General features: G+C 42.3%; 1 protein-coding gene across 1 annotated transcript in view; it reads left to right on the top strand.

The window, feature by feature from the left end:
- Positions 1–2122: 2122 nt before the first annotated feature.
- The window catches only part of LOC115162300 (solute carrier family 35 member F4), a 29571-nt gene continuing 14584 nt past the window's right edge, over positions 2123–17109 (top strand). Inside the window, exon 1 of the mRNA XM_029713470.1 lies at positions 2123–2379. Coding sequence (XP_029569330.1) covers positions 2157–2379 — 223 coding nt within the window. The 5' untranslated portion in view covers positions 2123–2156. The remainder of the gene's footprint in view (positions 2380–17109) is intronic.

Raw genomic sequence — 17109 nt, 5'->3', positions numbered from 1 at the left:
GGTTTAGTTTGTAAAGACTGGACTCCGGTGGCCAAAAAAAAAATCACAGAAACAAAGCTCATAAAGCCTTAGAGGGAAAACACTTCTGGGCACTGGCATCTCTATGTTGTTGCAGCCATGAAGCTTTCATGTCCCTGCCAGGTAGTGGAGAGAGAACTGTTCTGGAGAAAAACAACCAGAGACAATAGAACATGAGGTGGAGATTGGTTTAGTAAGTAAGAGAGGGAGGGAGATGAAACACTGCTGGCACCCAGGGGCATCACCACAACTCAGCGAGTGTCTGCACAAAAATGCCAACGGGTGCAAATTCTCCACACTCTAGAAATCAATTTCACACAAAGTACTGAGGACTTGGACAGAGGCGAATCAGAAAGACATTGAAATACTGCAGCTTGTGTTCTTGAATTTGGAGCTGAATAGTAAGCACTTTTTGGGCAGCATCTACAAACTAGGGGATCCTGTCAAGAGGAGCTCCCCTTCTTTCCAACGTCAGCCGTGGAACCTCTGGCGCTCCCTCAGCCAGCAGGAGAAAATAAATTGTTAGGGGCTTTACCTCACATTAAAGTTCTCCTCATATTTTAATTAAAAACTTAATGGTTGCTTATAGTTATACTAGAGAGTATGACTACTAACTCTGTAAGCTACTCTATTGTAAAGTGCATGCTTTAACTACCCCTGACCTATATTTATGTAAAATACCTTCTCCTGATGTAGGCCTAATACCCTGACAACTACCTTTGTCCTGCCACAAATCAACAACAACAATACCCCCCTTCCCTTCAATAAACTGTATTTGCAGAATCCATTCAGTGGTCCCTGTAGGCTCTCTAGCTCTCCACACTGCACATTTGCTGTACTTTAAAGGTCCAATGCAGCCGTTTTTATCTAAATATCAAATCATTTCTGGGTAACAATTAAGTACCATACTGTGATTGTTTTGAATTAAAAAAGTAAAAAAGAAACAAAAATAGCTTCTTAGCAAAGAGCAATTTCTCATGAAGAATTTTGCTAGGACTGTCTGGGAGTGGTTTGAGTGGGGAGGGAAAAACTGAAAATTAGCTGTTATTGGCAGAGAGGTTTGGCCTTCTTTCTTATTGGTCCTATCAGGTAGACAGGTTGCGTGTTCGAATCCAGCGATAGAAAGTTGTTTTTGAACCAGAGGCAGATGCTTACGCCCATCCTCCATCCCAGTCCACAACGCTCTAGCAAAACCAAAACTTACTTGAAGGTAACAGCTCTCACTACTGCCCCTAGTGGACGGCTTTTACGTCATCTCCAGACGTCCTCAGACATTGATGGACATTGAATACTGACTTGTATCATGGCTGACCTGCCTGCCAAGCCTCATGCATAATGAAAACACAAAAAATAAACATCACCCATTAAGTATTAAAGGACCAGTGCAATGAAAACGTGATTTTTCTGTGTTTTATATATATTTCAACGCTATGAAATTGTGAAAATTATGATAATGCCCTTTTAGTGTAAGAGCTGTTGAATAGCGTGCCTGAAATGTAAACCTGTTTTGGTGGGAAGGCATTTAGTAAAGTAGTTCATAGACCAATAACAGCAAATGTTCTGTTTTCCCCTCCACACTCAAACCACTCCCAGACAGTCCCAGCTAAATTCTTAATTGAGAAATTGCTCTTTGCTATAAGCTATTTTTGTTTCTTTTTGACTGTTTTAATTGAAAAGAATCACAGTATGGTACTTAATTCTTACCCAGAAATTATTTTATATTGAGATAAAAAAACTACGGCTGCATTGGACCTTTAAATACAGCATATGTGCAGTGTGGAAAACTATTGAGCCTACAGCGTGCACTAAATGGATTCTGCAAATACAGTTTATTGAGGGAAAAGGGGGTATTGTTGTTGTTGATTTGTGGCAGGACAAAGGTAGTTGAGGGTATTAAGTCCTACATTATGAGAAGGTATTTTACATGAACATAGGCCTGGGATAGTTAAAAGAAAATATGAGACGATGTCGGTCACGCTCACCAAGTTCCAAAAACCTTGCGCACAGTGTGGTGGAATGTGAAATGTGAATGTCCTTTCATAGCTGTTGATTGATGCCATTGATACTATCGTTCGCATGGTGAGCGCGGAACACCCGAATTCTTTCCTTCCCGTCAAAACTGGCCGTTTTGACTTACGATGATCAGTACCGAAGGTGCTGAAAGTGGAGGGGACCAGCCCTGCTTTCGGCTGGAACCGTTGAAAACGCACCTACCCGGCAAAGCGGGTGACAGCCACCTTCTCTTCGGGGACATGGACACCCCCTCCAAAGTGACGGCCAACGGTGTGCAAGACATTGAGGATAGAATTCTACGGATCACTGGTTATTACGGCTATTTCCCGGGCTACTCCAGTCACAGAAGTAAGTCATGAAAACGATATATATACATCTTTTTTTAAACAGTCAGAAAAGAAAGTAGCCTACAGTAGCCAGCCTAAAAGTCAACTAAACGAACTCGTAAAACTAAAGGGCTTTTTCCAGACAATGGCACAGATAGTAGTAGACTATGTATGACCAGCATATTATAGAGGGGGAAAAAAGAGCTTCGCTTCCCCATATTACATTCATGTTAACCATTTATGTGGGGTTGCAGGAATAGGCCTAAACATTATCTTCACTCACAAAATGAAATACAGTGATTGATGTTAATTCTACTGGTTTCTACTGTTCTGTCAATCACTGAGTTTTGTTTAATGTCAGAAGTGGGCATTTGTTTTTTCATTCTAAGCTGACAGTCGCTGACAGCTTTAGCTATGTCGACTAATAGGAAGTCATGTTTCTCCTCACATCCCTATTGCCTTTTGGTCTGAGACACAAACAATCAACAGCAGACAGACAGACAGTCAGTCACAATGCAATATCGTAATGTGATGCATATCCACATTTATTACACATTGTACAGTGACTTGATGTCTATGCAAACCATTGTGCCTGTTACCATGACTGTAGTGTTTACATAATCATTTAACAATCTAGATAAGGAGGAGTCAACAGATGTTGAGGAGTGTATTAGATGTTGGATGCCTATTGAATTGTTTGTTGCTGGTCATGTTAATAGTTGGCACTCTATTAAAATAATACATCTTTTTCACGTACACCCCCACCATTGTGCATGCATTGCAGGATACATTGGATATAATATACTTCGTTTTTTTGCCACCTCAGAGTGCTAGAAGAAGCTGCAAGGAGTATGCCTGGGCCACCCTTAATTGGATTGATCTTGATTTGTAATAAATCTATGTTTGCTGTGGTGAACTCATGGTTTGAGATAAACCTAGATTTAATTATATGGGTTCTTCATGGGATCTCTGTCTAGGAGCTCTGCAAAGTGGCAAAATCACCATATACATCCCCTTTACGGATGACAGCAGGAAGAAAGAAAACAATTTGGCACTCCACAATGCAATTACTGCCAGCAATAGCTATTACGTTTTACATTTACATTTACGTCATTTAGCAGACGCTCCTATCCAGAGCGACTTATAGCATATAGAGAATCTATATGAGATTAAGGCCATTATTCTTCACATAAAATGTTACAGTGGTCAGAAATCCTATATACTGTAATTGGTCCATTCATTGTAGTATATGTGGGTGTAAATGTAAGGAAGATCTGATACTCTTGTTGAAGAAAAATATCAATGATTCAGTGTCCCTGAGCCTGTTGTGTTTCAAATTCTGAAAAATACCCTACTGAATTTAATTTTACGTGTCACACAATCTCCTTTGCATTTCCTAGATGTTATATAAAAGTTAATCTACATGAATTAGTTGTGAAGTTACTCAGACCTAAAGAGCAATATAAGTCAGTCACACACAGTATCCCTCGGGGTGAATAACAAGTCTTTACCAGGATTTAGTGCATCATACAAGAGGATTTGAGACCTTATTCAGTTATACGAGGTAATCAGCTTTCCAGCTAGACAGGGAAATAACTTTCAGCATAGCTAGGCAATGTCTGAATTGATAAGATATTTGCTTTCACACTGTTAAAGCCACTGGAAGATGAGCAGACCATGATTTCTGTGGTATATCTGCTCAAGGAATGACATTCCATGAGTGCACCATAACTTATAGTGTTGGATACCTTACTGACTCTCTGGGTTCCTCTGGTGTAGCAGTAGCTGCATCTGGGGAGGAACATTTATATGTCTCTCTTATTATATGGCTTTATTATCTTTGCTTCTTGGCATCACTTACGATAGTCTAACTAGGAAAGAAATAAACCATGCTTAAATGGACACTCCCACCTGTCCGATCTAATAACATGAAAGAGAGCCCTCTCTAAACCAACAGTGGCATAACGAACTCTGGTAATATAGCCAAGGATAATGAATGTATAGGATACCATCTGTGATGAAATTACAGGTGCAAGGAGCAGGTGTTTTCAGTGTGGAGGGGAATAGCACCCACAGCCACTTTCTTATTACACTTCTTATGACAAACCAGATGTGGGTCTCACAGAGAAGCTTCATTTGACATCTAGTCTCTATGATGTTGATGTCTTAGGGCTGCCTGCCACTTGTTCGTAAGTATTTGTTTCAATTTTGAATTCAGAATTAGATGTCTCTTAAAATGTTGCATATCATTTACAAAAAGGTTGCTGTTAGGATGAAGCAAAAATAGCACAGATATAGAAAATTAATTTAATCTTGCTAACGCCATTGGGTAATTATATTTTTGGCCTTCTTCTGTTGACATTTTGCTTTTGTTGCCATCGGCAGTGAATTAATATTATGCCTCCAAGGAGGATCATGGACTACATTTTCAGAAAGGTTGTTGGCTAAAGTTCACATGGTGGTTGTGATGACAGTGATATGACCAAAAATGTAAATGTTTTGCTGACATTAAGTGATAAGATAACTTACTGAAGTTGGAGTGTTGATTTGAAATTGTAAAAATGATATAGCTTGCTCTTACCCCAGCACCAGTTCTCAGATCGATTCTGGGGACTCCTCATTGGCCCTGCTCAGACAAATTGCCCATCAGTGTCCCTTGAACAAGTGTTTTTTATAATTTTTTATAATTCGTGGTGTATAGTATCATGCCTGTGAAGTGCTGAGATGGCTTGTTCAGTGATCCAGAGGAGCTGGCTGGCACTGGCATCCCACTGGGCAGACTGGCAGAGGAGAGAGGAAGTGAAATGAAAGGCCTTGGCAACGTCACTCAGCACCGGGCTAGGCTGGCAGCTCACATTAACATTGACATTGGAATAAGAACTCTGTTTGGAAACTCCAGACTGGAGTGTTCTCAGAACAAATATGACAAGGTACACTATGATACTTATAGCACTAAAAGTCTCCCCAGACACACAGACAACACATTCACGTTTCTATTGAAGCATTTAAGATGTTCCCATCCCTAAACAATGTTCCATATCAGTGCTTGTTGACATCAAAATACAGTTGAAGTCAGAAGTTTACATACACTTAGGTTGGAGTCATTAAAACTCGTTTCTCAACCACTCCATGTGGAACGCTACGCACGCTGCACCTTGGTCTACTCATTTTGACGATCGTGATAATGACACAAGTAATTTTTCCAACAATGGTTTACAGACAGATTATTTCACTTATAATTCACTGTATCACAATTCCAGTGGGTCAGAAGTTTACATACACTAAGTTGACTGTGCCTTTAAACAGCTTGGAAAATTCCAGAAAATGTTGTCATGGCTTTAGAAGCTTCTGATAGGCTAATTGACATCATTTGAGTCAATTGGAGGTGTACCGTGGATGTATTTCAAGGCCTACCTTCAAACTCAGTGCCTCTTTGCTTGACATCATGGGAAAATTAAAAGAAATCAGACAAGACCTCAGAAAAATTGGTAGACCTTCACAGTCTGGTTCATCCTTTGGAGCAATTTCCAAACGCCTGAAGGTACCACGTTCATCTGTACAAACAATAGTACGCAAGTATAAACACCATGGGACCACACAGCCGTCATGCCTCTCAGGAAGGAGACGCGTTCTGTCTCCTAGAGATGAACATACTTTGGTGCGTGAAATAAATCAATCCCAGAACAACAGCAAAGGACCTTGTGAAGATGCTGGAGGAAACAGGTACAAAAGTATTTATATCCACAGTAAAACGAGTCCTATAGTCACATAACCTGAAAGGCCGCTCAGCAAGGAAGAAGCCACTGCTCCAAAACCACCATAAAAAAAGCCAGACTACGGTTTGCAACTGCACATGGGGACAAAGATCATACTTTTTGGAGAAATGTCCTCTGGTCTGATGAAACAAAAATAGAACTGTTTGGCCATAATGACCATCGTTATGTTTGGAGGAAAAAGGGGGCGGCTTGCAAGCCGAAGAACACCATCCCAACCGTGAAGCACGGAGCGGCAGCATCATGTTGTGGGGGTGCTTTACTGCAGGAGGGACTGGTGCACTTCACAAAATAGATGGCTTCATGAGGAATGAAAATTATGTGGATGTATTGAATCAACATCTCAAGACATTAGTCAGGTATTTAAAGCTTGGTCGCAAATGGGTCTTCCAAATGGACATTGACCCCAAGCATATTTCCAAAGTTGTGGCAAAATGGCTTAAGGACAACAAAGTCAAGGTATTGGAGTGGCCATCACAAAGCCCTGACCTCAATCCCACTGAAAAAGAGTGTGCGAGCAAGGAGGCCTACAAACCTGACTCAGTTACACCAGCTCTGTCAGGGGGGATGAGCCAAAATTCACCCAACTTATTGTGGGAAGCTTGTGGAAGGCTACCCGAAACATTTGACCCAAGTTAAACATTTTAAAGGCAATGCTACCAAATACTAATTGAGTGTATGTGAACTTCTGACCCACTGGGAATGTGATGAAAGAAACAAAAGCTGAAATGAATCATTCTCTCTACTATTATTCTGACATTTCATATCGGTGATCCGAACTGACCTAAGACAGGGAATTTTTACTAAGATTAAATGTCAGGAATTGTGAAAAACTGAGTTTAAATGTATTTGGCTAAGGTGTATGTAAACTTCCGACTTCAAATGTATGATAGAACAACCTGCTATGTTGCACATATTTGTATTGGCTGGTAGTCAACCTACAAGCAGCAGGTGAATTGAATTACATTTTCACTCAGACATTCTTCATGTAGGCCTATGTCTGCACTCACTTTCCCCTTGTCCCTCTCTCAGCCTGCTATTTTTAACTAGCGTCTAATGGGTTGTGAGCTTTCTCTTGAACCCCTAGCCCTCAGCTCTCTTGAGAATGGATAAAAACCAATGATTTATACAGTACCAGTCAAAAGTTTGACACACCTACTCATTCAAGGGTTTTTCTTTATTTTTACTATTTTCTACATTGTAGAATAATAGTGAAGATGTCAAAACTATAACCCAAAAAAGTTTTAATCAAATCAAAATATATTTTATCAAAAAGAAAGGAGGACCAAAGCACTCTTCATATAATTAACTGAAATGGCTTTATTTGTATGGCATTTTCAATAGAAACAAAGTTTTAAAAAACCGACTCGTTTTCGGCTGCATGGCCTTCGACAGGGAGTACAAAGAAATAATACAATGTCCTCTTTTGAACAGCTTTTCCAATTAGCCCTAATTTGAAGAGAGAGTGGTTATAAAATTGATTGGACACACCTAGTAAGCAATACTATACACATTAAAAAGTGAAATACTGTAGCTATGTTATCAAAAAATTCAACTCCAAGCTAGAAGTATCAGAACACCTAGATAGTTAGTTCTAACCTTAAATATGACTGGGAGAAGTGTCAAGAATAAGACAGCAATATATTCCATAGTACTGTACACTAGAACACAGCAAACATGAACAACAACAGTCTAAACATAGCTGAGGGCAATTGAGTAAAATGTCCTCTAGATGACAGTAAATGGACCTATCACGACCCTACAGGAAGGGTGAGAAATCCATATCTTCATTTAAACCAGGGTACTTAGTGGCCTGTAGTTTGTAAATCCAAAAAATGGAGTATTACGTCAAGCATTTCATTAACTGCAAAACCACTCATGTCATCTATAGATTGGAATGTCCACAGTGCAAGGTGTTCTACATTGGATGGACAAAGAGACGCCTTCAAGACCGCTTAGCGGAACACAAGTATGCCATACGGGTAGTCAATGAAGACTACCCCATGGCAAGGCACTACAAGTCCTTACACCATGGCAACCCTGCCTCCCTACAAGCTATGGGTATTGATCATGTTCCGGCCTCAATTAGAAAAGTGGACCGTCTTAAACAGTTAAACCTAAGGGAATGTTTTTGAATGTACAAACTACAGGCCACTAAGTACCCTGGTACATATTTTTATTCCCCTCATCAATACACAATACCCCATACCGCTTCCCGTGCGGTAGCAGAGAGAACAGTCAATGACTAGAGTGGCTGGAGTCTTTGGCAATTTTTAGGGCCTTCTTCTGACACCACCTGGTATAAAGGTCCTGGATGGCAGGAAGCTTGGCCCCAGTGATGTACTGGACCGTTCGCACTACCCTCTGTAGCGCCTTGCAGTCGGAGGCCGAGCAGTTGCCATACCAGGCGATGATGCAACTAGTCAGGATGCTCTCAATGGTGAAGCTGTAGAACTTTTTGAGGATCTGAGGACCAATACCAAATCTTTTCAGTCTCCTAAGGGGGTATAGGCATTGTCGTGCCCTCTTCATAATTGTCTTTGTATGTTTGGACCATGATAGTTTGTTGGTGATGTGGACACCAAGGAACTTGAAGCTCTCAACCTGCTCCACTACAGCCCTGTTGATGAGAATGAGGGCATGCTCGGCCCTCGTTTTCCTGTAGTCCACAATGATCTCCTTTGTCTTGATCACGTTGAGGGAGAGGTTGCTGTCCTGGCACCACACTTCCAGGTCTCTGACCTCCTCCCTATAGGCTGGTTGCCTCGCTTCGCTTTCTTAGGAAACTATGCAGTATTTTGTTTTTTATGTATTATTTCTTACATTGTTACCCCAGGAAATCTTAAGTCTTTTGACATACATCCGGGAAGAACTATTGGATATAAGAGCAACGTGAACTTACCAACATTACGACCAGGAATACGACTTTCCCGAAGCGGATCCTCTGTTTGGACCACCACCCAGGACAATGGATCGGATCCCAGCAGGCCCAAAACAACGGCGCCGCAGAAGGGGCAGATGGAGCGGTCTTCTGGTCAGGCTCGTTCACCGCTCCTGAGTATTCTACTCGCCAATGTCCAGTCTCTTGACAACAAGGTAGATGAAATACGAGCAAGGGTTGCCTTCCAGAGAAGGCATTCCCCGTTTTACGGAAACATGGCTCACTCGAGACACGATATCAGAGTCGGTACAGCCACCCGGTTTATTCAGGCATCGTGCATCTACCAAGAGAATTCTCTTCGATTATAATCAAAGCCGTGTATATCCCCCCCAAGCGACACCTCGACGGCCCTGAAAGAACTTCATTGGACTCTATGTAAACTGGAAACCACATATCCTGAGGCTGCATTTATTGTAGCTGGGGATTTTAACCTCTTACATCTACACGTTCCGCTAGCGGAACGATTGCTCCAATATCCAATGATGGGCGGGGCGCGAAATTCAAACTCCTCTAAATCCGAAAACTTACACTTTTCAAACATATGACTATTTTACAGCTATTTAAAGACAAGACTCTCCTTTATCTAACCAAACTGTCCGATTTCAAAAAGGCTTTACAGCGAAAGCAAAACATTAGATTATGTCAGCAGAGTACCCAGCCAGAAATAATCACACAGCCATTTTTCAAGCTAGCATATCATGTCACATAAACCCAAACCATATCTAAATGCAGCACTAACCTTTGATGATCTTCATCAGATGACACACCTAGGACATTGTGTTATACAATACATGCATGTCTGTTCAATCAAGTTCATATTTATATCAAAAAACAGCTTTTTACATTAGCATGCGACGTTCAGAACTAGCATTCCCACCGAACACTTCCGGTGATTTTACTAAATTACTCACGATAAACGTTCACAAAAAGCATAACAATTATTTTAAGAATTATAGATACAGAACTCCTCTATGCACTCGATATGTCCGATTTTAAAATAGCTTTTCGGATGAAGCACATTTTGCAATAATGTAAGTACATAGCCCGGCGTTACAGGGCTAGCTATTTAGACACCCTGCAAGTTTAGCCTTCACCAAAATCACATTTCCTATAAGAAAAATGTTCTTACCTTGCTTGTTCTTCATCAGAATACACTGCCAGGACTTCTACTTCAATAACAAATGTAGGTTTGGTCCCAAATAATCCATCGTTATATCCAAACAGCGACGTTTTGTTCGTGCGTTCTAGACACTATCCCAACGCTAAATCTCGGCCACGAGCATGACGCAAAATATGACAAAAAATTTCTAAATATTCCATTACCGTACTTCGAAGCATGTCAACCGCTGTTTAAAACCAATATTTATGCAATTTATCTCGTAGAGAAGCGATAATATTCCGACCGGGAATCTGCCTGTCTGTAAACTGAGGAAAAAACCGAAAGCCGGGGGCGGGGCGTGTCACGCGCCTAAGGCTTAGACCATTGAGTGACCACTTAGCTTTTGCCTTCCTGTGCTTCAGCCAGGGCTTTGAATTACGTCATTCCTGTTTTTCCCGGGCTATGAGACCTCATTGGAGACGTGTGAATTGTCACGTAAGAGCAGAGATCCTTTGTAAACGATAGAGATAATAAAGAAGGGCAAGAAATGTTCAGACAGGGTACTTCCTGAACAGAGGCATCTCAGGTTTTTGCCTGCCATAGGAGTTCTGTTATACTCACAGACACCATTCAAACAGTTTCAGAAACTTTGGAGTGTTTTCTCTCCAAAGCTAATAATTATATGCATATTCCAGTTTCTGGGCAGGACTAATAATCAGATTAAATCGGGTACGTTTTTTATCCAGCCGTGAAAATACTGCCCCCTAGCCATAACAGGTTAACAAGGCTAATCTGAAAACAAGGCTCCCTAAATTTTATCAGCATATGGAATGCGCAACCCGGGCTGGCAAAATTCTGGATCATTGCTACTCTAACTTCCGCGACGCATACAAAGCCTCCCTCGCACTCCTTTTGGCAAATCTGACCACAACTCCATTTTGTTGCTCCCAGCCTATAGACAGAAACTAAAACAGGAAACACCCATGCTCAGGTCTGTTCCACACTGGTCCGACCAATCTAATTCCGGATAGCTTCAGACAACAACAACGCTGATTCGGTGAGCAAGTTTATTAGCAAGTGCATCGGTGATGTTGTACCCACGGTGACTATTAAAACCTTTCCCAACCAGAAACTGTGGATTGATGGCAGCATTCTCGTAAAACTGAAAGCGCGAACCACTGCTTTTAATCATGGCAAGGCGACCGCAAACATGACCGAATACAAACAGTGTAGCTATTCCCTCCGCAAGGCATTCAAACAAGCTAAGCGTCAGTTTAGAGACAAAGTAGAGTCGCAATTCAACGGCTCAGACACGAGACGTATGTGGCAGGGTCTACAGTCAATCACGGATTTCAAAAAGAAAACCAGCCCTGTCGCGGACACTGATGTCTTGCTCCCAGACATATAAAACAACTTCTTTGCTCGCTTTGAGGACAGTACAGTGCCACTGACACGGCCCGCTACCAAAACCTGGGGGCTCTCCTTCACCGCAGCCAATGTGAGTAAAACATTTAAACGTGTTAACCCTCGCAAGACTGCCAGCCCAGACGGCATCCCTAACCATGTCCTCAGAGCATGCGCAGACCAGCTGGCTGGTGTGTACAGACATATTCAAATCAATCCCTATCCCAGTCTGCTGTTCCCACATGCTTCAAGAGGGCCACCATTGTTCCTGTTCCCAAGAAAGCTAAGGTAACTGAGCTAAACGACTATCACCCCGTAGCACTCACTTCCATCATCATTAAGTGCTTTGAGAGACTAGTCAAGGATCAAATCACCTCCACCCTACCTGACACCCTAGACCCACTCCAATTTGCTTACCGCCCCAATAGGTCCACAGACGGCGCAATCACGCTGCACACTGCCCTAACCCATCTGGACAAGAGGAATGCCTATGTAAGAATGCTGTTCATCGATTACAGATCAGCATTTAACACCATAGTACCCTCCAAACTCGTCATTAAGCACGAGATACTGGGTCTCGACCCCACCCTGTGCAACTGGGTCCTGGACTTTCTGACGGCCGCCCCAGGTGGTGAGGGTAGGAAACAACATCTCTCCCCCGCTGATCCTCAACACTGGGCTCCCACAAGGGTGCGTTCTCAGCCCTCTCCTGTACTCCCTGTTCACCCATGACTGCGTGGCCATGCACGCCTCCAACTCAATCATCAAGTTTGCAGACGACACTACAGTGGTAGGCTTGCTTACCAACAACAACGAGACGGCCTACAGGGAGGAGGTGAGGGCCCTCGGAGTGTGGTTTCAAGAAAATAACCTCACACTCAACGTAAACAAAACAAAGGAGATGATCGTGGACTTCAGGAAACAGCAGAGGGAGCAGCCCCCTATCCACATCGACGGGACAGTAGTGGAGAAGGTGGAAAGTTCCTCAGCGTACACATCACGGACAAACTGAAATGGTCCACCCACACAGACAGTGTGGTGAAGAAGGCGCAACAGTGCCTCTTCAACCTCAGGAGGCTGAAGAAATTTGGCTTGTCACCAAAAACACTCACAAACTTTTACAGATGCACAATCGAGAGCATCCTGTCAGGCTGTATCACCGCCTGGTACGGCAACTTCTCCGCCCTCAACAGTGAGGCTCTCCAGAGGTTGGTGCGGTCTGCACAACGCATCACCGGGGGCAAATTACATGCCCTCCAGGACACCCACACCACCCGATGTCACAGGAAGGCCTAAAAGATCATAAAGGACAACAACCACCCGAGCCACTGCCTGTTCACCCCGCTATCATCCAGAAGGCGAGGTCAGTACAGGTGCATCAAAGCTAGGACCAAGAGTCTGAAAAACAGCTTCTATCTCAAGGCCATCAGACTGTTAAACAGCCATCATTGAGTGGCTGCTGCCAACATACTGACTCAATCTCTAGCCACTTTAATAATTAAAAATTGGATGTAATAAATGTATCACTAGTCGCTTTAAACAATGCCACTTTATATCATGTTTACATACCCTACATTACTCATCTCATATGTATATACTGTACTCTATACCATCTACTACATCTTTCCTATGCCGTTCGGCCATCGCTCATCCATATATTTATATATACATATTCTTATTCATTCCTTTACACTTGTGTGTATAAGGTAATTGTTGTGAAATTGTTAGATTTACTTGTTAGATATTACTGCACGATTTGAACTAGAAGCACAAGCATTTCGCTACACTCGCATAAACATCTGCTAACCATGTGTATGTGACCAATAAAAGTTGATTTGATTTGATTTGTACGCCTATGTAGATATTCCATAAAAAATCTGCCGTTTCCAGCTACAATAGTCATTTACAACATTAACAATGTCTACACTGTATTTCTGATCAATTTGATGTTATTTCAATGGACAAAAGATGTGCTTTTCTTTCAAAAACGACATTTCTAAGTGACCCCAAACTTTTGAACAGTAGTGTATATATATATATACACTGCTCAAAAAAATAAAGGGAACACTTAAACAACACAATGTAACTCCAAGTCAATCACACTTCTGTGAAATCAAACTGTCCACTTAGGAAGCAACACTGATTGACAATACATTTCACATGCTGTTGTGCAAATGGGATAGACAACAGGTGGAAATTATAGGCAATTAGCAAGACACCTCCAATAAAGGAGTGGTTCTGCAGGTGGTGACCACAGACCACTTCTCAGTTCCTATGCTTCCTGGCTGATGTTTTGGTCACTTTTGAATGCTGGCGGTGCTTTCACTCTAGTGGTAGCATGAGACGGAGTCTACAACCCACACAAGTGGCTCAGGTAGTGCAGCTCATCCAGGATGGCACATCAATGCGAGCTGTGGCAAGAAGGTTTGCTGTGTCGGTCAGCGTAGTGTCCAGAGCATGGAGGCGCTACCAGGAGACAGGCCAGTACATCAGGAGACGTGGAGGAGACCGTAGGAGGGCAACAACCCAGCAGCAGGACCGCTACCTCTGCCTTTGTGCAAGGAGGAGCAGGAGGAGCACTGCCAGAGCCCTGCAAAATGACCTCCAGCAGGCCATAAATGTGCATGTGTCTGCTCAAACGGTCAGAAACAGACTCCATGAGGGTGGTATGAGGGCCCGACGTCCACAGGTGGGGGTTGTGCTTACAGCCCAACACCGTGCAGGACGTTTGGCATTTGCCAGAGAACACCAAGATTGGCAAATTCGCCACTGGCGCCCTGTGCTCTTCACAGATGAAAGCAGGTTCACACTGAGCACATGTGACAGACGTGACAGAGTCTGGAGACGCCGTGGAGAACGTTCTGCTGCCTGCAACATCCTCCAGCATGACCGGTTTGGCGGTGGGTCAGTCATGGTGTGGGGTGGCATTTCTTTGGGGGCCCGCACAGCCCTCCATGTGCTCGCCAGAGGTAGCCTGACTGCCATTAGGTACCGAGATGAGATCCTCAGACCCCTTGTGAGACCATATGCTGGTGCGGTTGGCCCTGGGTTCCTCCTAATGCAAGACAATGCTAGTGGCTGGAGTGTGTCAGCAGTTCCTGCAAGAGGAAGGCATTGATGCTATGGACTGGACCGCCCGTTCCCCAGACCTGAATCCAATTGAGCACATCTGGGACATCATGTCTCGCTCCATCCACCAACGCCACGTTGCACCACAGACTGTCCAGGAGTTGGCGGATGCTTTAGTCCAGGTATGGGAGGAGATCCCTCAGGAGACCATCCGCCACCTCATCAGGAGCATGCCCAGGCGTTGTAGGGAGGTCATACAGTCACGTGGAGGCCACACACACTATGAGCCTCATTTTGACTTGCTTTAAGGACATTACATCAAAGTTGGATCAGCCTGTAGTGTGGTTTTCCACTTTAATTTTGAGTGTGACTTCAAATCCAGACCTCCATGGGTTGATAAATTGGATTTCCATTGATTATTTTTGTGTGATTTTGTTGTCAGCACATTCAACTATGTAAAGAAAAAAGTATTTAATAAGATTATTTCATTCATTCAGATCTAGGATGTGTTATTTTAGTGTTCCCTTTATTTTTTTGAACAGTGTATATATATATATATATATTATATATATTAATCAGTTTTCCTCTTGTCATGTCAGTCATTGCATTTCTTTGAGAGCTATTTATAACTTGTCAGAAATGTCCAGATCAACTAGCCCATGTCAGCTAACGTTTTGTAGCTAGGTTCCTTGGCCCATAGATTTTGTTGTAATGTTTCAGTCACTCAAATATCACAGGAATACACATTAGACATGGCAAAATGTATAGAATTGCAAGAAAATTTGCTTTAAAACTGCAAAGTGTTCTCTACACCCCATGACAAAATGTGTAGAATTGTAGGAAAAAAACTTTAAACTTGCAAAATGTTCTCTCCACCACAAGAGGAGTGTGAACAGTTTGTGTCATGAACAGTACTTGTGCGCGCTGGAGGTTCCCCAATGCTTGAAGGGGGGGCCTTAGTGAAAAGGTTTGGGAACCGCTGCACATTGATGACTGATGAGGGGGATGGGGGTTGTTGGCATTACCCCACCATTGTAAAACATATTTTGGAAGTTATGCATTTATTAATGCCATGTTTATTCTATTACATACTTTAAAATGATATTTTATGAGCTAAACTTAACGCTGCCTTAGGAAGTCTCTGCTAGTCGAACCACGTTGCAGTTGTGCGTCCAGATGTACTATGCTAACTGCTCCTATATGTATTATTTTGTAATTAGTTCACTAAAGTTAATTGCAACATACTGGCTGCCTACTTGTCTTCTTTCTTGGATTACCCACCATTTAGGGGCCTACCTTCCCACTGCCCTCATTTCACCTGTGAGCTAAACATAAAAATAAAAAATGACTTCTTAAAGTAACATATTTTGAAAGTTCTAATGTTACTGTCCCCACTACAACAACACAAATACATCAGAAATACTGTAGAATTCCACTAATTCCTATTGAGGAGAGCCAATATGACCGAACGGTGGCTTCAAAGCCTCTCACTGGCCAATACATAGCATCAGCAATACAGGATTTACATACATCATTGGTAAAAGCCCTACAAAGTAATTGGTGTAATATTTCTTAAAAATAGTTTATTAAGGAATCCTGTGTGTTTGCCAATGTAGCAAACATACAAACATGGGAGGCAAATTAGGAATCTAGGTGCTTAAGATAGGTGATTATCCTTCCCTGTGGCTCAGTTGGTAGAGCATGGTGTGTGCAACGCCAGGGTTGTGGGTTCGATTCCCACGGGGGGCCAGTACAAAAAAAAAAATGCTTGAAAATGAAATGTATGTATTCACTACTGTAAGTTGCTCTGGATAAGAGTGTCTGCTAAATGACTAAAATGTAAATGTAATTAAGGCTTACTCAGCATACACTACATCTTCTTAAAAGTGTGCTTGACCACATAATCTCAGGGTTTGTGAGGCTTTAGCAACAGTATAAAACGGGTGGAGGAAATGCATATACCTGCAATACCACCCTGGATTTACCTTGAACGTCCAGATCTCTACTCCATTAATGGATCCTCCAAAGAAATTACAGCTAGTAAAAGGGGAGCTGTGACTGGAGGTCTACTTAGCCTATTACTACCTGCATGTATAAATCAACATGGAGAGCTCCTTAAATCACACCCACTCAGACATCCATTATCTCCCTAGAAGAACCACTGAATACACATAACATGGGCATATCAATGGCATATGGTGCTCCTTATTTGCATTAGTTAACAAATACTTAAGATGACCAAAGTCATATTGGTATACAGTTACATCATACAGAAAATAATGGGTAATGCTTCTAACTAATGCTCCTAGTCTGCTACTCTCCCATAGGCCCACTAGATGTCCCCCTCTTAAAACGTGTGATTTCTTCATCAACAGATGATGGGCATTGGTTTTAATCATCAATCTTAAATTCACAACCTCACACTATTGTGTATAGTCCTGTAATTATTGAATATGTTTAAGAACA

The sequence above is a fragment of the Salmo trutta genome, chromosome 25, assembly GCF_901001165.1.
Source record: "Salmo trutta chromosome 25, fSalTru1.1, whole genome shotgun sequence".
NCBI classification, from domain to species: domain Eukaryota; kingdom Metazoa; phylum Chordata; class Actinopteri; order Salmoniformes; family Salmonidae; genus Salmo; species Salmo trutta.
The sequence above is the reverse complement of the archived record's forward strand: the minus strand, read 5'-3'. Positions and strand labels throughout refer to the sequence as shown.